General features: G+C 44.7%; 2 protein-coding genes across 2 annotated transcripts; one reads left to right on the top strand and one right to left on the bottom strand.

The window, feature by feature from the left end:
* Positions 1-577: 577 nt before the first annotated feature.
* Positions 578-15,578, bottom strand: top3a (DNA topoisomerase III alpha). Its single transcript, XM_085785346.1, has 19 exons — positions 15,063-15,578; positions 14,359-14,418; positions 14,194-14,267; positions 14,030-14,105; positions 13,747-13,855; positions 13,501-13,644; positions 13,123-13,293; positions 12,931-13,031; positions 10,365-10,439; positions 10,112-10,194; positions 9,509-9,719; positions 9,075-9,260; positions 8,294-8,423; positions 7,320-7,433; positions 7,043-7,208; positions 6,757-6,903; positions 6,031-6,153; positions 3,099-3,898; positions 578-1,681 (listed from the first exon to the last, which is right to left on the bottom strand). The coding sequence occupies exons 1-19, from the start codon at positions 15,297-15,299 to the stop codon at positions 1,512-1,514; spliced, it is 3,177 nt and encodes a 1,058-aa protein (XP_085641472.1). The 5' UTR covers positions 15,300-15,578; the 3' UTR covers positions 578-1,511.
* A 512-nt stretch (positions 15,579-16,090) lies between these two features.
* Positions 16,091-24,493, top strand: smcr8a (Smith-Magenis syndrome chromosome region, candidate 8a). Its single transcript, XM_085785344.1, has 3 exons — positions 16,091-17,323; positions 18,366-20,159; positions 21,862-24,493. The coding sequence occupies exons 1-3, from the start codon at positions 16,722-16,724 to the stop codon at positions 22,328-22,330; spliced, it is 2,865 nt and encodes a 954-aa protein (XP_085641470.1). The 5' UTR covers positions 16,091-16,721; the 3' UTR covers positions 22,331-24,493.
* The last annotated feature ends 669 nt before the right edge of the window (positions 24,494-25,162 follow it).

The raw sequence follows: 25,162 nt of genomic DNA, 5'->3' as shown, positions 1-25,162 counted from the left end.
TGCCAGGTTTGTCTTCATTCCACTATAAATGACCAAATTATGACTCAAAAACAAAATGTTACTTCTCAATATTTGATTAAAAATAATCAAATCAAGTCTCAAGTCAAAGTTGATATTTATATCATTGTCCTCAAATATATGACTTGAGTCCCCCACCTCTGATTACTCACAAAACTATGTAGATTGTACATAAAAATACTGATATACTAAATTTTGACTGCAGGACTTTATTTTTACACTGTGACTTTCATTACTAGTGAGGACAGGAAATATGATTATGTAACTTTTTGCTCAATTTGCCCAAATGGTTAAAAAATGTAAATAGATATTTGCAAGAGGAATAAAATCTCTATATTTGCTCATTATACTTGTTGTGTACAGCAACAGCAGGGATGATCAAAGAACTGAAAGTGGAACTGAACGATGACTCAAAATAAAACCAAAACCAGAGCAATGGTTGGACATGACAACAATCGACTCAGAATAAAACCAAAACCAAAAACCAGCCGAACCAAGACAGAAACGTTAAGAATTGTCAGTCACGCTGTGAGTCCTGTAGAGACATGAACAACAGAAGGCAACTGCACATTAAAGTTTATTATTATACATAAATATTCAGAAAATAAAAGATGGTACAGACGTTTCCACAGACCAACAACCTCTGTAAAATACTGGTGGTGAAAAGTCAACATATGACTACTTATTATTCACAAACTGTGTGCAAACACCTTTTCTTTAAAATACACATTTATTAACCAAAGACAGCATTGTGTCACAGTCACCGTCCTCCAGCTGATCTCAGTCAAGCAGTCAGGACTGTGAACACGGAGCAACACAACGGACGAGAGAATTAAAAAGCTCCAAGGCCAGCAGAACAAGTTTCCCATTAACTGTTGAGTACTTTCAGGTCACAGCAGTTATCACCACCTACACTACAAGTCTTAAACTTGTTCCGCTCTCCAGTCTCAGTGTATACCATCTGTTTGTGAATGTCAAACTAAGTTTAATAGGAAAAGTTTTACATTTTGTCAAACATGCAAATTAGATTAACAGTCTGCCATCATCCCCCTGTAATATCTGAATAGTCTTTTAGTTCCTGTACAGATTAAACACAACCTGCTAGTGAGGTCTAGATGCTTCAGATGTGACCTGGTGAAACATTTTCACCCTTTTCCAGTCTTTACACAAAGCTAAACTAAATGGCTGCTGGAGGTAGCTACATATTTACTGTACAGGCATGAGACTGACTCTTGGCGGAGAAGTTAACAAGCGTATTTCCTAAAATGCTGAATTCTTGTCATGAGCCTGGAATGGAAACTTGCAGTTATTAAATATAACTTTACAGGATGGATGCAAGATCTTGGTAAAGAGTTTATATCCCCATGTGAAGAGGCACTTCAATCTGAGTTGCAGCATATTTAAAAAAGTAAAATTTTACTCCACATTGTTGGGTCACAGACTTGGAACAACTTCACACACCTTCAGAGCAGCTTCACAGTTATTGTCTCCGGTCACCGCTGGGGGCAGGTGACTCGGGTGTGCCCTGGCATGTGGCAGATGCCACAGGTGCGGGGTTTCTTAGCAGCTGGAGGTTTGTTGTGGGCGCCGTCTCCTGTTGTCCTCCTCCCCTTTCTCCCTCCGTCTCCACCTCCACCTCCGTTGAATCCACCACCAAAACCACCTGAGACGAAGGAACAGAGGTCAACAACACACACGCAGCACGAGACGGTTAGAGGTCACTGCATAAACAGCCACAGAGGACTCTTGTGAGCTCCCGGACTGACAGCAGAGAGTCTGCCTGATAAGTGGATGCCTCAAGGTCTCAGTGGGAGGGTTTGTGAGTCGTGACAGCTTTTCTTTATCATTAAGTAAGAACGTAGGTGAAAAGGAACGCTCTCTGTTGTTTGATCTGGATGTACATCTTTTCTGCTTGTATTAAAACATTTTAAATCATTTTACAAAGCATGAGCTGACGTCAGGCTCACGGCATGAAGGATTTGACAGGCAGATTACGGTGGTAGGACACTGAACTGTCAGAAACACAATGAGATGCAGAGTGAATGTTGGTCTGTGACGTATTGTTTCAGTTACTGTAGTAACACGGCACCTGGGATTAAAGGGGACGTTTAACCCTTTGACTAAAACGACAGACCTCAACTCTCTGGTCCAAAAAACACACAATGTCCACTGAAAGTTCACATTTTGTGAGAAATCAAACCCATCACATAGTCGCAATGCCAACACTGAGAGGTGACTGTACATCTTTACACAACCAAGGTGTAGAATGACTTTTTGTTTTCAAGATAATTTTTGGGCTTTTTACATCTTTATTATGCAAGGCCAGTATGAGAGACATGACATGATATGCAGCAAAGGGTCGCGAGTCGGACTCAACCCGGGGGTCGCTGCAGTAAGGACTACGCCTACCTGGGCTCTACGTGGTGGGGCACCAGAACGGCCAGAATGACTCATTTGTGTTACGGTAAGAAGTCGTAGCCTTTTTAAACCAAGTGTAGCTCTACTTTACAGTCCGGTGAGAAGCCAGGTCAGCCTTGTGAAAGAGGTTATTGATCTCAATGGGTCTTTTATCTGGTTTAATAAAGGTAAAAGAAAAAGAAAAAAAAATCAATCACTAGAGCAGTGGATAACGTTATTGATTATATACATGTTATAAGTCATTACTAACAATTACTGTAGCATAGTTCCTCTTTAACATCGACGTGCTAACATGCTTGTGTTTAATTGGTACAAGTTCTAGCAGGTAAAACCGAGGCACATGGGATGTCATTAGTTTCTCTTAGTTTTGACCTGTTGACAGCGCTGGATTAAAGGTCCAATGCACCCCTGTATCTGGTAGAGCACATACCACTGAGGCTCAGTCCTTGGAGCAGGGGCCAAAAACTTTTAAAGTGTTGTACGTCTGTACGTCATGGTGATCAATACAACTGTTGGTGGTGGACAGACTCACTGATCTTAGAGATTTGATTAATTTGTGCATGTGGGTGAGTAGTTCTGACTTTGTGAGGTCAAAGTTCTGTCTGGGACCATTGCAGTGTTTGGTTTTGGGGTTAAAGTGACGAAGTGTGTGAGAGTCTTACCTGACGGAGGAACGTTTTCATCCGACCACTGGAAGAAGCCACACTGCTGCTCTCGTGGTTTCCCGCAGGTGTGAAACGTCCGGCCCTTGTTTGGTCCGTCCTTCTGCACCGTGCGCGTCACCGCCGCCTCGTTACAGTTACACATCGTCTGTCCCGTGTCTTCTCCCTGCTGCCCCCCGCCTCCATCGAACCCGTTCCTGAACCCCAGCGAGGGCCTCGGAGGCTGGGAGACCCTGGGTGCGGTGGGGGCGCGTGCAGGAGGCCCTTGGCTCTGTGGCGCCCCCTGTTGACTCGGCTGATCTGCCCACAGGAAGAAGTTGCAGCTCCCGCCGTTGCACTTGTAGAACTGACGCCCTTGGTTGGGGCCGTCTTTGCGCACGGTGAGGAGGAGCGCATCCTGACCGCAGTTGCACACGATGGCGTCGCTGCTCGGGTCCAGGCCGCCGCCGCCGCCAGCGCCCGGTGGGGGTCGAGGCGGAGGGGCCCAGGAGGGCACAGGGGGGACGGAAGGTCGAGGATTGGAGCGTGGGGCTCTGGGTGGCGCTGGTCTCGGGGGCCTTGGGCCATCTCCTCTTCCTCCTCCTCCTCCTCCTCCTCCTCCTCCTCTTCCTCCTCCACCACCTCCGCCTCCACCTCTTCCTCCTCCTGCTCCTCTTTCACCAACCCCTCCCCCTCCGCCTGCTCGGACGTACTTCAGGTCCAGCACCTCTCTGAGAGTCTCGTCACATCCACCGATGCAGCCAACAAACTCCAAAGGCATCATGGGAGGGAGGCTGCCCCTGCGGAACTTGAACTTCAACCTGAAGGACGCGGGACAAACAGGGGTCAGAGGTCATTGAGTACGCCCCGTTTGATGGAGCTGAATCAAAAAGCAGCTGCTAGCATGTCCACGCTCCACAGTAGCCGGGGCAGGAACGTGTTGTGGATGAAACTGCCAAAACTCAAGGAGCCCACTTCAAGATTTCGAGGCAGCTAAGAAGCTGTAATATGGGACGCAGTCAGTTCTGTAGCCAGTGAATGTGAAACGCTGGCACTTCTGACAGAGTGAACAAATGATCTTTCAGGAGTCTGTCTGTTACAACCTGTGCAGCTGTGTCCATAAACCATTAAAAAGGGGATTTAATTAAAAATCAGAAAACATCTGGAACCAGCTGAGACAATTTATGGAAAAAATGACATTTCACTCACTGATTCTGTTGTTCACAGATATTCAGCTGAATAGAGGCTCATAGAGACGTATAGTGACGTGAGCAGCAGTTAAGATCCTGCATGATGTACCTGTGATTATGCCTTATTTTCAACAACAAAGCACAAATCATTACAATAAGTGAAATAAATATGTATGAATGTATATATATTTCATATGTCTCAGCCTCTTATGTCAGGAGTGAGATGCCGGAGTAGTTGATGTAACTTTTCAGCCGCTGAACAACACAGGGTTGACAGGACAACATTTGGGATAATATAGCAAGTTGCCATGGCGACCAGTGGGATGGCAGCAGTAAGCAACAGTTACTACGGCACTTACTGAAATCTGATTTAGAAAAGACAGTGATATTGTTTTAGAGTAAAGTGTTGTAGTTCAACTTTGAGCTGGGAGCCAGAGCGGTTGCCATGGTGACGGATGCTGGTGTGGAGCACTTTGGCTCGCTGCGCGCGCGATCCTGCCCTATATTTGGACTGAGCTGAGGCACGTGCTCAAGGGGTTAACGCCCACTTCTTGCGTAAACGCAGATTTTTGACAAGTTTCTTGTTGCTGATGAAGCCGCTGAGAGATTCATGTGTCTGGACCGAAGACACCACAGAGACTCCCTCACACACACACACACACACTGATCAACAACCTAACAAGTGCAATGTGTGAGTTCAGTGACGTGACCATAGAAAAGAAAATGCTTTCAAAGTTCATTATGTGTAGTTACTGTGGATTAATCCTTCATTAGCGTCATATGATAATGAAGAACAGAAACATTGGCCTCTGCTGTGAATCAGTGAGGGTCAAGTGTTGTTGAGTCTAATTTGTAAATGTTTTAGTTATATCATGTAATTCCCTCTCTCTGATAAAACCTTCTCTTAACTGTTTACTGCTGTGTGTCATTTCTCTACTGTTCTGCTTGTTTGCTTTAAGTGGCATTTTCATAATTTCCCTATTGCATCTTCATACGCTTGGGGGACTTACAAGAGACAGATCAAAAAAGATGAAGGGGGAATTCACACAGAGATTCAAAAAGCTCCTGACATCCCTGCTTCCCCTCTGAAATAACCTAAAAACACCCACACTACAGGAGTTGAAAAAGGCTCAACTGCAGGCAGTTAACCTCTAACACAGGTGAATATCATCCTGATTCCCAGGAAGGGGCTTAAAACACAAGGAAGAAAACGCTGTCTTCTGCTTTTTACAATTCAACCAGAACATGAAAGACAAGAGTGATGAGTGGAAACAAACTGACAACACTGTTGGCATCTGTAGTGGTGTTGAGGATGTAAAGTACATGCTCAACACAACACAACCCCACTGATTCATCAGGCAACTACTTTGTATTTAAATGTGTGAATGCACCATCAGAGTTTACATGTTATTTGCTTTGGGGTTTTTTTTCCTTTTCATTTTCCCAGTGGTCAAACTGGGTTGTTGACACATTCAGACCGGTGCTATGAGTTGATGCAGCAGCCAATACAAGTCAAAGTAGAGTTTGGTAATGAACTTATGTATTTGAGAAGTTTTGATGTTGACCTGATGATGGCGCTAGATGAGAAGTTGTGATCATGTTGTTACAATTCATCCAGAGCGCGACGTGATTTTTTTTTTTACGTCTCATCCAGCAGGTCTGGACTACAGCAGTGAGTAAGATGCTGCCAGTCTGATCATCTCATTCCACGCACAGTCGATATTTTTGTATTTTAAAGAAAAAAAGAAAAAAAAAACACTTACATGTGAACGGGGCGTGGCTGACAGGTGGGACAAACGCTGTCGTCTCTGCCGACCTCCAGCACTGTGTCGGGGAACCACACTGCTGTCTTACAGGCAGGGAAACCCACACAGGACAGGTACTTGCTGCAGGGACAAGAGACACAGAAAGTTAGCGAGGGACACAAGTGGATAATGAGCTGCTGTCATCTTGTTCTAGTTCAGCTGCAACAAATATTTCTAAGCAGGCTGCGTTTTGTTTGACTACCTTTCAGATTACCTTTGGATTCAGATCATTTCAGCTCAATAAAACAACCAACTTACAAAGCCAACTTTCTGATATTATGTATTCAGGGTCAGTTACGAAAGCTCGTCCTTGTTGGTGTGTTCAGTTAAGATCAGTTTAATGCATCTCTGAGCTGAGAAGCTCTGGATCTCTGTGACTAAATGTGTGACATTGTGGCAGCACCAAGAGGAGACAGCGCTGGTTTGCACTGAATTAGTCTCTGCGTGAGTCTCTGCAATGAGTATTACAACTCATTACCAAGGTGGGAAAGCAAATTGATAATTAATGACCTGCTTTGGAAAATGGACAGGTAGTTAATGAGCAAAACCAAACAGGGTGTGACATTTGTATGAAAGCCTCTTTCGAAGGGGATGAGCGGTTTAAAAGATTAATTAAAAAGTACAGAACAAAAGTAGCGTCTACTCTCGTTTCAGGCTCCCTTACTTTGTGTCTTGTTGTCTCACCTGTTTCCCTCCCTCTTCTTCTTCAGCACCATGTCCCGACCACAGTTAGGACACTTCCTGATGGGCAGCGGGATCTCCATGTCTAGCTGCTCCACCTCAGTGATCTGCTGAGCCGCGCCCAGATACGGAGACAGGGCTTCATCTAACCTGAAGCCAGAACAGAAACATGACTGTTTACCAACAGCCGGCCCAGATGCTGACTGATCCATCTTTGTGAAATATGACAGCATTCTGTTTTTGTGTGCACAGCTGGTTGGTCAGAAAAAAAAAAGACAGATTGACTAACTTCTTTGCCTTCCTGACAGACTCAATGAAGACAGTCTTGTATTTCTGGATGTGGTGCAGCAGCACGCTCCGTTTGTCCTTCCTTCCCTCTGATACCAGCTTCAGATCTGCCTCCAGCTCAGATCGCAGGTTTGGTTTGGACATCTCATAGCCCATGGAGTTATAACCTAAACGAACAGACACAGTTTCAGAGCTGTTAACTATCGTGTGAGTGACAGGTGCGAGCGATGAAAGAGATCTGTGTGTGTGTGTGTGTGTGTGTGTGTGTGTGTACATACCTTCCACCAGCCCCATGCCGAGCTCTCCGGGCAGAAACCTCTGATCAGCTGTCAAGCCCACGTACATGCGACTCTTAATAGTCTCGATGTGCTCTGCATGGGTCGCATCTGTGCCTGTAATGACACAGTTCAAACAAAAAGGTTCAATTAAATTATCTTAAACATGTCAGGTCGCGTTTGTTCTTTGTTGACGGGTTTACAAGGTGAACAAGAACTGTCTGAACTGGCAAATATCCACAGAACAGGAGGTGTGCTGTGGGATAATAATACAAATGTTCTCTTTACTGTTTCTCAGTTGGTCAGTCAGTTTGGCTGCTGCTGCTTAACGCTAATTTACAGGGTCTTTACATAGTGTGATTAAATATGTATGATAATATATAAAAGAAACACAACTCTGTAATTTCATCCACCTTCATGGGAATAAGTCTAAAAGAGACATCACCTCTTTTATTCCACATATTCCTCTACCATGTCAAAATCTTGTGCCTACATTACCCATAATGCACTGTGACCTCCAACAGTTTGGTTGGAGATGATAGTTATGATAGTAGCAGCTATGCAGCCAAGCAACAAGCCTGAAGAGAGATGAGAGGTGGGCTACAGAGGTCTGCTAAACTCGCATCTTCACAACTACACACCCACAATTTTCTGCTCCTACTGATGTTGTTTATCAGACTCTGTGCAGCTCCCTGTGGAGCAACGGAGGCTTTAAGTCTTTTCACATATGCAGCAGCGCTCCCAAATACCCACAGACTCGTTATGTAAAACACTGAGCCTTATAATGGAAGCCTTATTATGTTTGGTTTGACCGCATATTGTGCACATCTAAAATTCAGATGTTTGCAGGATTTGCCAATATGTTTCTCAGCTCTGATTTATTCATAGTTAAGTGTTTGAGTGTCTGAGTTTCTGTGACCACACACACACACACACTAAAAACATATCTTCTATATGTTTGTGTGTCTGTACTCTACCAATGCCGTGCTTCTCCATCAGTGATATGAGGTCGGCCTCAGTCAGCAGCTGTGGAGGACTCGTCTGTCCGTCCACCATCTCGATAGCAGACGGCTGGAACTGTGAGCCCCGCTCATACACTGGAATCACCTATGACCAGTAAAGTGGACGTATTAAGATTTATTTGCACACAAGAGGAAAAACCAAGAATCCACCAAAACCGCACAACAACGTGATATATTAAAGAGGAACTATGCAAGATTTTTACCTTAATTACACAGGCCATTATTGTAAATAAGAACTCGTTCTTAATGATTCTGCCTGGTTAAATAAATAAAAATAAACACAGCTTCAGAGTAATTGTGATGGTTAAATAAATGCCTACAGAGAGAATAGAGGCTCTCTGCCTTCCACCTAGTGTCTCTTGGCTAAAAACCAACTTTGCAAGATCAGAGCCTCCGCCCGGTGTCCCAGCTCTCGTCTCGTTGGCACAGCAACACAAATGCGCCCCGTAACCCGTAATCCCTTGTTTATGATGGATAAGACTACACAAATATACACATCATAACATGGTATATGATAAGTAACGTTATGTACCGCTCTGTTGATTGATTTCTCGGCGGCTTCATTGAAAACAAATGCACATGGCTGGGAGGACGGTTAGCAAAACAGTAGAAAAGCCACCAAACTTGCATAGTTCCCCTTTAAATCAAGGTCATTTAAGCAACAATGTTACAATAATGTAGCTTTTGTTTTGTTTTGTTCTCACCCACCCACCAACAAAAAGACATACACACATACCTTGGCGCTCCACCTGTCATACGGGTAAACATCCAGGTAGTTCCTTGCAATGATCATGAGTCCCGAGGTGGAGAACCTCTCCTGGGCTATGTCTATGTCCACCACCGTCTCCTGCCCTAGAGCATCCTGGGATACACAAGCCAGGAAGTGGCGGACAATGAACTCGTACAGACGTCCTTCATTGCCCTGGAAATAGACGGAATAGAAAATTATTACTTCAGAATCAGTGATGGTCTCCACGTGTGTGTAAAAACACTGCAATGATGACTTTATTTTGTGTGAATGTAACTTCTATGCTTTTTTTCTCTCAAATACATTATTGTTGAACACGTCCCCACAGAGAGAGGACGACTTCAAACTTCAGCTCATGGGGAAAAAAAATAAACAAGTGAATAAATTACACACAAACTGAGCTCTGTCCTCTGTGTACACACCTGCAGATTACCACTGTACTTGGTAGGGTGTATGGGGGGATGGGCTTGGTCAGATTTTTTGCCCTGCCTCGGGTTCGGACCCCCGGGCTGGTTGAGCACCCGCTGGGCGAACGCCCCCCAGTCTTGACTTTGTGTCTGTTGCTCCACCAGGGGACTGAGAGCCAGGGTTTGGGGAAAAATGTTGGTTTCTGTGCGAGGGTAGCTAATGAACCTGATAAACCGAGCAAAAGAAGAAAAAGAAAAAAAAAAGATAAGTAATATTTGCACAAAGAAACTAAGATGACACGCTCTGGAAATATGACATCGCTGGTAAACTCCTCTATTAAACACCTGAAACGCCAGATGGTGCATTCGCAAAAATAGGAACGGCTTTGAGGTGGTTTACCAACCTGCTAAACAAAAAATACATAGGACCGCATCACTGACACAACAAAGCCTTTAATAAAGGTGGCTTCAGGCCAGCTTTCTGACTGACTGTCTGAAGTTCAAATAAAAGACATTTAGCATATGGTCGGAGGTAGACAATACGTTGCTGTTTGGACAGCAGGATGTACGAACGAACACTACCTGAAATGCTGCTTGTGCAAAAACCCACACACTCACCCTTGGGTGTAGAGTTTTTCTGCAATTTTCATGGTCTCTTTGGCGCTTATTCTCAGCTTCCGAGATGCCAGTTTCTCCAGTTCCTGTTGGTCAGATAAAGGTAGAGAAGTGTTGGTGATGGAGGGAGTAACCATCGCATGGGACAGTGACGGTGATGAACTCAATCTGTCTGTCTTTTTTAACCAGAAACAAAAGCTGCATGAGTGTGTGTGTGTGTGTGTGTGTGTGTGTGTGTTTGACTTCACACTCTTACCACAGTGTCCAGAGGCAGCGGTCTCCACTTGCTCTTGGGTTTGCTGGTTACTGAGGTGACTGTTGCTATGGGATCCTGGGGAATGAGTAAACGTTTATTCTTGTGTGTATTTTTTTTTCTTTACATGTGGCTTTTAGCCCATTTTATTCAGGCAGGTTGAAAACACATTTGAATTTAAATTTTGCTGCCGAGTCCTCTGAGTGAGAGAGCAGCTGCAGGTGGAGGAGACGTTACATGTGTGGATGCAGCACAGACACACGTTTAATATTCACAGTCGGTACGTAACGCCACACAGCATTTCTATGCAAACAGCATCAACAATTACTGTTTTTACTTTATATTAAACAGATAAATGAATTTGTGTGATCAGGAAAACCACATCAACGTGTTGTCAAGATGAACGCTCTCTCCTCTCCTGCTTTGTTGATGCTGTGATACAGTATGAATACATTTTGAACCTGTTATGCAAGAGCAACAGTTAGGTCAAGTTTGTTTTCTGTGAGATGTTTTTGCCACTTGAAAACTGAACTGATTGTAACAGTGAAAAATAGAGGAATTGCAGGGGTGTTGGAGCTGAATGGTTTGAAGCAGAAGGCCAGTGGACTCCCTCAGCCTCCGACTGGTTTTTAACTGTAGGAACAATAGTTAAATATTTTCAACTAATCTAATTAAAGTGGTGAAAACGGGCCTGGTAGCTCCCTGCAGTGCTTTGTTCCTGATGACGGACCTTTCACTTCATATAGATCAACATGGGTGCACACAGACCATAATCTGCTGAGTGCAAAGATTCTGAACAAGGGATGTGAAACAAACACACATTCTGGTATTCATGGTACAAGGACGTGCACAGATGTGGTTGCGTGGGCAACACACGAGACATTCCTGCTACTTATTTAACACGAAGAGGAACTCAGTTAGAAATGAAATGTAAATGCAACATTGAAAACTAAACCAAATCAATAACAAGCTTTGCAAGTGTTTGCATGATGAAGCTCCAATAAATGGACACGTGGTTTTGGGCAAAGAAAAGTAAAACAAAGAGGCTCAGAAGACGAGATGGAAACTGCAGAGTTGGACGATGAACTCTGATGGGTTCTCTCCCACAGACACATTGATATGCAAAAGATGTTTATTACTGCTGCTTTAATGTTGAATTAGTGATTTTTTTTGTTGGATGTATCACAATAAATATTAATGTCTTGTTTAAATAAAAATAATTAAAAAAAACAATAGGAAGGACTGTGCAAATTTCTCAAATAAATATAAAGAGATGCATGTAATTAAATCGTATTGATGTGTCTTTAGCTAATGATTTATTACTAAAAGCCTTACAAACTGACTAATTGCCACTTATCACTGTTATTACTGAAGAAAGGAGGAGTAAATCATCAAACTAACACAATCTGTGTTAGTCTGACCTGGGTGTGACTTCACAGTCACATCTCGCTCCATGTGCAACATAATAATTACATGTTCAGGAATTGTGAGCAAACAGTGAGTGTTAAGGTCATAGGTTCAGACGACATCTCAATCCTGCCACCAGGAACATGATGTAAGGAAAAAGATGCTGAAGCACAATCAACAAACAAGAAATCACAGAGCAACTTAACATGCTGACACAATCAAGCTCACAATGTTTTTGATTTTAAGAGTGTACAGGTGATAATAACTGTGGCCTCATTAGAGTCTGATACTCTCATATGTTCCTGTACAATATCATAGTGTCATAACAAATTAGAAACTTTGTATTTAAATTCTTTATTTTATGGTTTAAAATCAAGAAAAATATATGTTATTCTAAAAGTATTTTAAAATCTGTACAGCTCAGCTTTTGAGATGATGGTGTATTTCATTGTTGTGCATCCAACTTTTTATTTACTTCTTTAAAGCCCCTGTACAGATTTTTCATTTAGTGTTGATTTTGGCGGCCCCTGTGGACGAAAGCGGTGGTGTTTTGCCAGAATGAAGACTGCATTTCCCACTGTCGTGAAGACGTTTGTCTGCCCGGCGCGTGTAGATTTGAGATTTGGAAACGTCGGAAAGAAGACGGGACTTGCTTTGAAAACTTTTTTTTTTTTTTTTAGCAGCTATCTGCGGTGAGGTATTCGTATTGTTTCGTCAGTGGTCCGACCCGACCATGCCTTCCAGAGGTATAGAATTAGACTACTGAGAAATAGCGTATCTTCACACTGATGGGTTCATTTGCTGTTGTAGGTAACAGAGACACATCAGCAGAAACCAGAGACTTTTGCATATCCAGTTAAAAGCTTTAGGGGCTTTAATATTGTTGTTTTTGACAAGCTTTGTAAATAGTTCATGTTGTCCTCTTCCAGTAGTAGTGGTTATTTCTGTTTTATTTCTGTCTGTGGTACTCAGGTAAGTGCGGTAAGCAATGTTTATTCTTTCCAGTGAATTGTCATATTGACAGAACTCTTATGAAATCTCAGATTTGTCCCTTTAAATTCTGACAATACAACCACAGAACTATATAAATTATACAGTGCAGTCTGGGATCTTTACAACATTACATGAGAGCGTGTGACGATGCGTACGAACAGGCACATACCTCCATGCAGATCTGGTAGAGCACCAGGCAGGCTGTGTGGTTGAAGAGGCGGTTTCTTTTCCAGTTGAACTCGACAGTGTCTTCCTCGACCTCATGAAGCACTGACACAAAGAATCAGCCCACATTCAGTTTATAATCCAAATACCTGTGTCTGAATTGCATTTGTGCGTTTGTGCGTAGATGAATGCATACCTTTGATCTTGTAGAAAGTCTCAGGTATGAAAGCTTGGATGGCTTTGAAGCGCTCCACGACAAAACCGAGAGTAGGGAACTGGCAGCTGCCGTACGAGATCAGCTGATTGGCTAGAGACTCGGGGAAGATCTTCTGCAGGCGAAGCGTCTGGAACCGAGTGAAGGACGCTCCTGCGGAAGATGAAGAAGAGAAGTTTCGAAGTGAATGTCTTTTCTGATATACGAAGCCACTTTTGTTGTGTCGTGGGTAATGTGACGTTTAACCAGGGTCATGACTATGATTAAACAGTGATTTTACTGTATGAACCATTATCTTATGAGCCATTACACGATACTGAAACAGTCTTTTTCACATACACAAGTCTGTCGGTCCCTTACCTATCCGCAGGTCCAGCTCCTGACGGACATCAACAGCATCACTGACATTGGCATCTGGCTCTATTAGAGTCTCACACGCCCTCCGAATGGAGTTGGGGGTTATCTCTGAAAACTTTGCCCTGAAGACCTGTATATTGGGCTTTACTAAAACACACACACACACACACACAATTATCCAAAGTTATTTATCTACATAAAACCTGAAACTCTCTGGCAACAACGTACACAATATATTAATTAACGTACTTGCTTTGCAGACATCAATCACTTCAAAGCCGATGTTTTCTCCTTCTCTGTCACAATCAGTCCAGATGACTAAGGCCTGGCACTGCCTCACCTCTCTCTCTAGTGTCCGCTACAGAGACATAGAGGGTCAACGAAGTTAGGACGTCAAAGAAATCACAGGAGGCTGATAAAAGTTACCACCACTGACAATGATCAAACATCATAATCACCCACACAAAGACTGACACATCTCACTGTTTTGCTTAAATATAAAGTAAGTAAAGGAGTGATCAATAAGAAATACCTTGATTGGTACCATGTTGTCTGGACAGTACTTCTCTACCTCAGCATCAAATAAGAGCACAGGATTGCAACTGTGCCTTTGGGGAGAAAATATACAAACACTTGTTAGACTTCTGTGTGGCGCTGAAGGCACAATAATATAAGGGGGAAAATATTTTAAATTACCATTTCTGGAACGGCGCTTTAAACTCCAGACCCAGTAAATGGCCTGATACCGATGTCATTGTTACTGACACGTTCTGGAGGAGGATGGAGACAAAAACAAAATGAGCAAAATCAGGGACAGTGTTAACACAAAAGTGCAGAGATATGTGATCTGTGTTTACTGACCTGACCAAAGAGATGATATTCAAACTCATAGAGTTTATTGAACTTTGAGATCCCTTCCCTCTGAAACAGAAAAGATGACAATCATTACTTGACACCACAGTGGCAACTACTAACAACCCAGGTTATTATAAGACATTTGGGGAAATGTTGTCAATCAGTGAGCAGGACTGTTAAAAGGCAGTAAAGAGTTTAATGTGATTTTATGAATTACTTTGATTTAACAGGTATATTTTTAATAGCTCTTATCACTATCACCCATTCATAGATGGTATTGGTAACACAGTGAACACCCCCAAATATGTAATAGCCTCTATCAAAGACTACCAAACTTAACTTGTCTCTATGTTTGGCCAAACCTCTGCTGTCTGGATGGATGTTGAATCACTGATCAGCTAAAACTGTTACAGTCCAGTGTTGTTTGGACCTCAGACTAGATACCTCATCAACTGATACAGGGCTACAATCTAATATTATTTAAGTTTTTGAGTGTATATACAGCCCAAACCTCAAGGGTATTCATACTGTTACATCTTTTGTTTTTTGTTTTTGTTTTTTTTACAGAAAAAGTAAAATAATTTAAGAACAGATAACGTTAAACATTCACTTTATGGCATTTGTGCCCATTTATTTTGTGTCCATCGTTTCCTAATGACACTAGTTAATAACGGTGTGTTGGAGGTGAGGTGTAGAGTAGACCGACTGACCCTCCTGGACCTGCCGCCGGACATGATCTCTGCGATCCCCTTGGCTGCGTCGTTCTTCTCGGCCACGCAGAGCACCCGCTTGACCTGCCCCCGGCCCCGGATCATGTCTGCCTCCTGCTCCGGTGCGGCTGCTGCTGCTGCTGCCTGACACCGGCCGCTCAGCGCCGCACAGAGGCCCCTACTCCGCTGTAGTCCCGGTCGAAGCAAGGATCTCCCGAGGCGGAGCACTACGAGCATCCCTGGCCGGTCTCCCCTGAAGCGGCGGCGGTCCTCCGGGCGGCCCCGCTGTAGCCGTTAGCATGTCAGTTAGCCATGCCGTCCGCTCCCACTAACGGTTAACAGGGGCTCGAACAAGGACCTGCAGGTGTCTAACTACACAGCGGGTGGAAGTAATAGGGAGAAATGAACGCCACTCAACGATATAACACTATTTAGAAACTTTGAAAGTACGGGTCGACCTCCGCCTGTTGTTTACAAATGGATAAATGCCGCGCGCTTGTCTGTCAAACGCTGCCGTACGCAAGGTCGCAACACTGTCGTAAAATCATGGACTCACCAAAACATGTTTTTTAATAATATAAACATATTCGCCGAACTTATCGATTTTATATTATCTCTGCATGTATATAACGTGCAATAATATATTTAATACATTTTTATAATGGGAATATTAACGGGAATAAAAATATTATATCACTATACGGTTAATGAGAAATACACCCTAATTCAGAAATTTCAATTACGCCGTGTCAGCATTCACAAACCAAACCTAAAACTACAACTACCACCGAGGACATGGACGGTAATTTAAACTCAATAGGCCATTTTAAACATATATTTCTGACGGATAATTAAATAATTCATGTTCCGTTCGTAAAGGGTAATAAAGAGGAACTCAAACTGATACAAGTGCTGATATTCTAGGATGAAAAGTCAAAATAAAATAAAATAAATACGAATTGTGCGGAAATTCAGTTTTAGGGTGGACTCTCTCCAGAGGGGAGGGGGGTTGGCTGGTCACCTGACAAGACTACAACCAGCTGGGTAAACATGGCGTCTGTCTCTGGACGTGAAAATTACATGTAGCAGCGCGTCTGTGTGCAAACGGCGTTTGTGTCGCACCGACGTCCCGCATCTGGGCCCAGGACAGAGAGACGGGATGGAGACGACGCACGGAGACGGGCAGGTTGGAGAAGAGCCACACTGACGCTGCTTTCTTTCCTTTTTTTTTTTAGTCTGTGCACAGCATGAAGGGTCTGATGCCTGTCCGGACCCTGTGACTGGCGTAGAATAATTGCTTTTGTTAACAGAGGTACTGACTGCCTACTTGTATTCAATCATATCAGCGATTGGCTGCAGCAGGGTCGTAGATATTTATTTTATTATATTTAGCCGACACCACAGTAGGACCCCCTTTTTAAAAATTATATAAAGCGGCTGTATTATTTTATTATTTTATTATTTTTCTGTGGACCCCCTCGATCTGGATTTGACAGCTGCTGCTTCAGACCTTTAACACAGCTCTGCCTGGACCACGTGAGAGCAGGATGATCAATCTGACTTTACCCCATGTGGCTGTGCTCTGACAGCTGCTTTTATGACTGATAGTGGTGCTGCACTGTGTCTTGTGTTTCTCATGCCTCTCTCCACAACACCACTATGATAGGCTCACCTGACGTGGTGGCTTTCACTAGAGAGGATGAGTATGGCCAGACATCTCCTGATCCCTGGGCTCTCCCAGAGGAGTTCTCCATCCCTCTCCATCCTCTGGCCGACTTCAACCCTTGGGCCAAAACCTCCTACGCCAAGTTCACCAAAGACTTCATCCTCATCTCAGAGTTCTCTGAGCAGGTGGGCCCGCAGCCGCTCCTCACCATCCCGGACGACCCCAAGGTCTGTGGCACCTTTGATCTCAACTACTTCTCCCTGCGCATCATGTCCGTGGACTACCAGGCCTCCTTCGTGGGCCACCCGCCTGGAAGCGGCTACCCAAGGCTCAGCTTTGTGGAGGACTCGAGGGTGGTGCTGGGAGACTCAAAGGAGGGGGCGTTTGCCTACGTCCATCACCTCACGCTTTATGACCTAGAGGCGAGGGGCTTTGTGCGCCCCTTCTGCATGGCGTACATTTCAGCAGATGAGAGGAAAATCATGCTGCAGTTTCAGGAGCTGTCCCTCCGCTTCTCACAGGCCTCCGAGTGTCTGAAGGCCGGGAACAGGAGAGCCTTCGCCAAGGAACTCCAGAGGAAGCTCCGGGACCTTGAGTAAGACCATGAGTACAACCTTGTAATTGCACCTCAATGTAGGGTTTATAGTCAAATCTTAATTCACTATACATCAGTATTAGTCCTCTCGGTGCTTTTGTTCAGTCATAGAGAGCAGAGTGATCATGGGGAAATTGTAACAGCATGGTTTAAACAGTTAGAGCACCCTGGGGCAAAAGCTTGCTGCTGAGTCTCTCTACACACCTGAACCTCAATGCTCCCAGGCTACAACAATATACAGAAACAATGACATCCAAGTGATTACTAGCAAGAAAACGACTCCACAAACCCAGATCTCAGGAAGTGTGCTCCATATTTGACAATGTCACAGAAAAGCATCAGGCAAAATTGTGACATGCTGGTTTATTTAGTCACATCTGGCACTGGTTATAGTCCACTATAACACACCAGACGGGGTAAAATGAGTCTCTCCCTGTGCACACCGTCATTCCTGAAGGCTCATGTCCATCGAACTGGGCTATGTTGACTAACACTAGACAGAGTGGTGCTTTGGGTTAAATGCTAAGAGGCTCACAGTGACAACACTGACATAATAACGTTTAGCAGGTATATTATGGTGCCATGTTCACTATGTTAGTGTAGTTTGTAACAGTCCCTAATTAGGACAAAACTAAATGTGGACTGACCTGACGATGGCCTCCAGTCAGAGGGTCGACTATGTTAATGAGATTCATAAAGCATTTCACTGAACATTACGATTGCAGCACCAGAGGAAAGATCAGGCCCAGGGGTCTTCTTCCACTGGGAACATGAAGATTTCATAGAGATCCCTTTAGTAGTTGCTGAGATTTTTCAGTTTGAACCAAAAAGTGTTGAACTGACTGATCAACAGACCAACGCTGCCGTGTTAATGCTGCTAAAGTGGTTAAATGTATAAGTGACCAGTGAACTCCAACTTTAATCTCACAGTACACGAAGTCTTCAGCTGAACATGTTCAGTGTTTCTGAGCTGTTTTGTTAAGCTGCATGATTGTCCTTGTGTAGACACATGTGCATGTGTGACACCTGTTTGTCTTGGCAGGTACACTCACTCTGTGCTGCAGAGGGAGGAGGGTCTGCAGAGAGAGGCGGGGCCTCAGTGCATGTACTCCGCCCACGCCGTGGAGAAAGCCAACGAGCTCGCCAACGTGGAGAAGAGCATCTACGAACACAGAGACCTGCTGAGGCAGATCAGCTCCTACCACTGCCGCCCGCGCCGCGACCCCCACGCCGTCGCCTGCCAGATGTGCATGAGCGAGTGCTTGAGCGAGTGCGAGGCGCTGTTGGACAAATACGCCAAACTGGCCAGCCCCTTCAGCTACACCGACAAAGGAGGGAAAGGGGAGGAAGGTCAAGGTCGGGTTAAGGTGGAAGGAGGCGAGGGGGAAGCTGAGGAGGACGAGGAGGAAGACGACGGCGTTAAGCGCCGGCCGTCCTACACGCCGCAACTGATCAAAGCCAAATCCGCCAAGTGTTTCGACAAGCGCCTGAAGACCCTCCAAGAGCTGTGCGACCTGACTTTCTACGGGGCCACCGTGGAGCTCCTGAAGGAGACGGAGAGGAGTTTCCGTGGCGACCTGTGCTACCTTCACACACGGCGCCTTGATAAGACTCTGCGGAGGAGACAGAGGGTCACCAACTTCCTGTTTGAGGAGGACCTCGGTGATGACGACGAGGATGAAGGAGGAACACTGAGACCGTTTTGTGCTGTGAACCACGCTGTAGGAAACTGTGCACTCTTAAACCCACCGCCCATTGTGTTGAGACCAGCGCCTCTAGAGCTCCACCCTCTGGACCCTCTGGACCCTCTGGACCCTCTGGACCCGGCCTCTGAGACCAGCCAGACTCAGGGGAGTGAGCTCGGGCTGGGGGAGAGCCACCTGGACTCCTCCCCCTCGGACCAGACTCTAGAGACCCAGGAGAGCTCCGAGGAGACTAAAGGAAGCTTCAGCAGCGATAAGAGCGGGACGGGCGCAGCGGAGAAGCAGGAAAGTCTCGCCAGCGTGAGGTCAGAACCTCCTGATCCCGATTCTGACCTGACTCTGGACCCTGACCAAAACACTGACCAGGAGAGGGAGAGCAGCAGCGAGGAGACCACAGCGGGAGAGGACGAGGGCGACAACGGGGGAGACGAGACGCCCGTGTCTTTGCTGGAAGTGGTGTCTGAGCTGGAGGCCAGCAGGGAGGACGACTGCGAGAGAGGAAGCGAGGGGGCCTGTGAGATGGAGTCGGACCTGTTGGTTCCCATAGACACGGCGTGCTGCATGTCTCAGGAGGGGTTTCTGTACGAGCCGTCCGCCTCGGAGGTGGACGCACACCTGAGCTCCCACCATCAGCCCTCTCACACCCCGGTGGTCAACCAGGAGCCCCAGGCCCTCCTCCCGCTCCAGGACGACTACGCCGTGGGTTCTCCCAGCTCAGAGAGCCCCGCGGCCGGGCTGGAGCTGCCCGTCGGCCTCCATGGAGATGCGGTTTCTCGCGCCTCGGTGGAGGACGGATCAGACTGCACCATGAGCGCCTCTACGGGGTCCGACCGGGCCGCCTCGCCTCTCGGCTACGGAGGCGTGGTGACCCTGCGTCAGAGGAAGAAGGCCGGACAAGGAGCCCTGAGGTTTGTGCGACAGTACCCCTTCGCCATACAAGCCCTGTGGTGCCTGCTGAGCGGCCGGACCCTCGTGGTCCTGGGGGCGGACGAGGGGAGAGTCCGTCGGCTGGTCGCAGCTCTGGCGCTCTTTGTGCCCGGGCCTGGGAAGTGTGGAGAGAGGGTCCAAGCCTGGCTGTCCTGCCCGTTCACCCTCACTGACCTGCAGAGGTGGAAACTCGTTGGATTGCAAAGGTGTGTTGAATCTCTGTCTGAGTTTCTGTACGAGCTTTGGGTATCAGCGATAGAAAAGCGCTAAAGAAATGTAAACCATTATTATTATAATATCTAACAACCAAAACAAGACAAATGATATTATTAACTCAGATGTACTGATGCACTGAGTTGGATGTTGAGTCTCCAGAAACACAAAGAACAACCACCTTACTCTAGTGTTACTCACCGACTCTGACTCAGTCTTTGATGACTCACATAACTATTTATCTATTAAACCTCCGGCCTCACATCTGTATTGCAGTATTTACATCCAGAGAGGAAGCCTTCACTTCATCATCTCATGGATGTTAGTTATCACTGCAGATTAAATGAGAAACATTTCATTGCAATTTGCTTAACAGAATTCTAGCCATAAAGCAATTACTGCACAAACAGGGGTTGACTGGTGTCCAATGACAGAATGATGAACCCACATACAGTACTGTATATCTGTACAACCAAACCTCCAGTGGACTAGACTGCTAAAAGATTATGATGGCAGAATTGGACATGTATAAACCAGCACTGGTGCACATGATCATCCTTTTCTGGGAAATACTGATTTCATTATGTGATCATGCTGCTGTACGGTGGAAATATTCTTCTTCAGTATCAAAACATACATCCTGCTGCTGGGTTTAATATATTATTTAAGCTTTAGGATTTTATCAGCCAGTGGAGGACGAGTTGCTTTCAACAAGACTGAGAGTAAACAGCCATACCAGAGCTGTGAGCTAAATGCTAACATGGCTGACAATACCAATGCTGATGTGCTGCTGATGTTTGCTATGGTCACTGTTTCAGTTTGGCGTGTAGCATGCTAACATTTACTAATGAGCACTTAACAGAAAGTACAGCTGAGGCTGATCGGAATAAATCACTGTTGGACAAAGGCTAATTTAGTTTATTCATGGATGAGTTTATGGAGGAATTTTGTGACAGTGTTTGTTCAGACCAGCTGATCGTCTTACTGTTCCACGTCATCAGGATCCATCCTCTGGGAACCATGAATCTCTGAATCAAATGTTGTGATATTTCAGTGGGAACAAAGTTATGCATCATCCAAACAAACAGTCATTGCTGTAAAATAAAATAATATAATCCTTTACTCGTCCCACAATGGGGACATTTACAGGGTTGCAGCAGCAGACAACAGCAAAGAAATGTATAGTACAGATAATAAATAGCAAACAGCAGTAGCAGTAAAAAAAAAAAAAAAGAGAGAAAAGAAAGCAGTATTTGCAGCAGAGTATGAGTAAGAATAATAAATAAATAAATAAATGCATTTAAATAGATTTTAAAGAAAAAATATAAACATTCCAATTGTGTTTTGTGCTGAGAACAGCTCTTGTTGCTGCAGGGAGGGAGGACCTGTGATAACGCTCCTTCACACATTTAGCAGTGACAATAACTGGAATACAGAATAATAAAAATGATAAACATTATTTTTATTTTTTATTATTTATTGTTTGGATTGACAGACACACAATAATTAAAAAAGATCAGTAAGAAAAACAGTTTAAAAAGATGTTCAGGAAAGATCATAAAGGCCGACGGGCTTATAAGTGACCCTCCCCTTTTAAACCTATGAATAACTTTTCTTAAGACTTTATTCCCCCCTCCCTGAATCTGTCTCGATTAAGCAGCTATATAATATGGTATCTGCCTTTGTCTCACACAGAGTGGCGTCCCCTGTGGGCTCTAGCATGCTTTACTCGCTGTCCCGCTACAGCCGCTACATCTCCATCCTCGACGCCGACCAGAAGACGCTGCGCTGCCCGCCGTACCACGGCCAGCTGCTCGCCAACGTAGCCGACCACCGCACCTACATCCGCCGCGGCTCCACCTACTTCCTCCACCTGCAGAGCACCCTCTGTCGGCTGGCGGCCAAGGCCTTCCTCTTCACCTTCACGCACCACCTCCACCTGCCGGTCAGCTCCACGGAGGGGCCCGAGGCGGTGGAGGGCCGACGCCGCTGCTTCCTGCAGGAGCAGCTGGGGCTGGGCGAGGAGGACAGCCAGATACTGCTCTACCTCAGCCAGCTCATCACTCAGCGGTACCTACAGCCCGCCGCCGCCGCCGCCGGCAGCGCAGCAGCAGCACCTTGTTTTAGTTTCAACTACACCACCAGCGTTTTATACAAAATCTAATATTCTTCTGGGAGGAGGATTCTTCTCACACACGTTTTAGCAGAAATCATCAGTGACCCTTTGGTTTTTAACGGACCAGAGGTGATCGTAATAAGGTCTACAGTCGTTTTAGTTTCAGGACAATCTCTGCATTGGTTGTTGTTCTTTAGGTTTTTTTTTTTTTTTTTGTTCTTTTCTGCTGTATTTTTCTCTGCTCTTGCTCTTTCCTCTGTGTGCAACAGGGAACAGGAGAGGTTTACTTGTGTGTATTTGGTCCAGAGCATGTTGACACTCACAAACACACACACACTGCACAGCTGGCAAAGGTCGGCTCTGCGTATTGTCCTTTTGAGCCATTTGTGTGTTCCTCTCCTCTGTGAAAAAAAAATGTTACTCTCTCTCTTCACTACAAACACACACACACCCCTACATATACGTATATATATGTATTCAATCTTACTAAACTCAATCCGACATGGCTGTCTGTGTGTCCTAAGTGCTGGTCCGACCTCAGCTAGTTCACTGACAGGTTAAATCACAGCTGTGTGTGTGTGGGAAACGCATCACTGAGCAGTTTGTCAGCCATGATATAATCACAGACATACAGTTTGTTACATGTTTTTTCTTCGGGATTCCTCTTACATTTTCTGCTCGTAGTGATGCACCACCGACGGTCATGAATTCACCTCGCTTACCTGCACTTTTAGTTTTTTCCTCCCTTATGTGAATGCATCTTAACACACAGCCATTCCAGTAGTGATGGAGTCTTTTTTTTTTGTTTTGTTTGAAATAGTTACGATGTCGGATTTTAAGAGTAGATTTGACTTGACTGGAGAGCATGGAGTAAACATTCCCAGAGGCTGCTTTGGGGATGCGGTGCATGAGGAAGCGTATTCGCCGTGAGCATTAGATCCAGTCGGCTCCACGTGATGTTGTTGCATGTCCAGAGAAATAACGTCATCACGCACATACTCACCCCCACGTAGGACCAGCAGCAGCCAAACACCTGTCCATACTGACTGCTGGCGAGCATTTCCATGGATATTATTCACACGGTCAGGACCATTTTAAAGCTACTTAACCTAAATGTATTGAATTTCACTGTTGTCTTAAATTTGTGTGAGAGTGTTGTGGTGTCAGCATGAGACTGTCTTGTGCCAGGGTGACTCACCGTATTGATAATATTTCTGTTTATGTTCTATTTGGAGGAACTGTCTAGGGCAAGATGCTGAACAGTTTGAGGAGATGTTGCTGGGATGGTGACGTTGTTGTGTTTGTATAGATTTTATCACGAGAAAATGAACTTTGTGTGCCATCGAAAGCAAAACTCTGACGTTTGACACTTTATTTGACAGCAGCTGCCTATCCTGATTTTTTTTATTTATTATTACTCCCCCCTAGCGATCCATGCTGAATGTGTGCTATGAACAAAACTCAACTGTTAGGTATATTTATTGCTATAGGACAAAATTTGGATTCTCATACACGCGGATTTTCTGTTTTGTATGCTGAAGATTTGCAAAGGTAGGAGATCTTTGAAGTTGCTGGCATCACACTGAAGTAGTGTCTTTGATAATGTTTTAGATTTCCCAGCTCCTATTTCTGTGCTGTCAGTGATGGAGCTGTGTGTGTGTAGGATGGTAACTGTACTTGTGACTGCATGGTCAGAGTTAATGTGAAAGGTCAAACAGTGTGGGATCATGGCTGCTGCCCTTCCTGCTATGAACTTTTTTTTTCTTTTAACTATTAACTGCACCTTTTTAAATTCCACCTATTGTTACTATTTATATTTCAGTTCAGTGCAGTTTGGGCTAAATAATTTCTTTTGCTGTGTGACGACTTTTTATTTTTTTACTGCTTGAATAACACGTTTTTCTGCTCGGATGTAACTTTTTTTTTTTTTTTTTTTTGCTCTTCTTCCCTCTAATGCAAAAAGGTGAATGTAATCCAAAAAAGCCATACCACAGTGTGCTTAACATGTTGTCACTCAGTGTCCTTATGTTGCCATATCATGTCTACCTTTTGTATCTCATCATGAGGGCCGTTGTCTTAACTCCAGCCCTGTACGACTGTGGCAGCAGCGTGTTGCCAGTTATTTTAATAAAGCACGTTGAGAATGTCTTGATGCTTTCATGTAATGTTGACGATAATTCATCATACTACATTAAATTATTTGAATCCACTGAATTTTCTTTGCGTCAGTGCCTGATTCACACTGGAGGGAGGGAGGGTGAGGATGATGATGATGCTGAATCTCACAGTGAGATTCAGACCAATGCAACCGACTGATCGTCATTAAACATCTAATTCTGAACACGCTCGCTTCTGCGCTGAAGGATGTGCAAACATTTGAGGTGTCATGAATAATAAATGCTCATGTGTGAACACATCTAATTGCCCTGCTGGAGCAGCAGACGGAGGAGGTGGTGGCTCGAAGAAAAAGAACTAGCAGATGAACAATGAAAGAACTCTGCTGCAAACAATACAATCATGTTTAGTCTTGGCTAACATTGTTTCACTGAGTGAGTGGGTGGCTCTGTGTGTGTTAAACAGGTGTTTTTCCACAAATGTTAGGTTTTTAGCTTTGACATCACACAGAGCTGCACGAAGGAGCACTCACTCACTGTCTTATCAAGTGGTATTGATCAGATTTGAACAGCGACGGGTGGAGGTTTGGTGACGTCAAGATCACCTGCAGTGTTTATACCTCAGATGTGGTGAAACAATACCACAAACTGAATCATATCTGCAGTTTCCTATTGGGAAAATAGTGTTTAATGGAAGAAAAATACTCCATTCTTGAGTAGCTGCAGTGATTTTGGCCAAAATTGTCCCAGTGTCTCAAATACAAAA

Source organism: Trachurus japonicus, chromosome 8 (genome assembly GCF_045865225.1).
Source record: "Trachurus japonicus isolate A0001 chromosome 8, Traja_1.0".
Classification (NCBI taxonomy): domain Eukaryota; kingdom Metazoa; phylum Chordata; class Actinopteri; order Carangiformes; family Carangidae; genus Trachurus; species Trachurus japonicus.
This window is presented reverse-complemented; position numbering and strand designations above follow the sequence as displayed.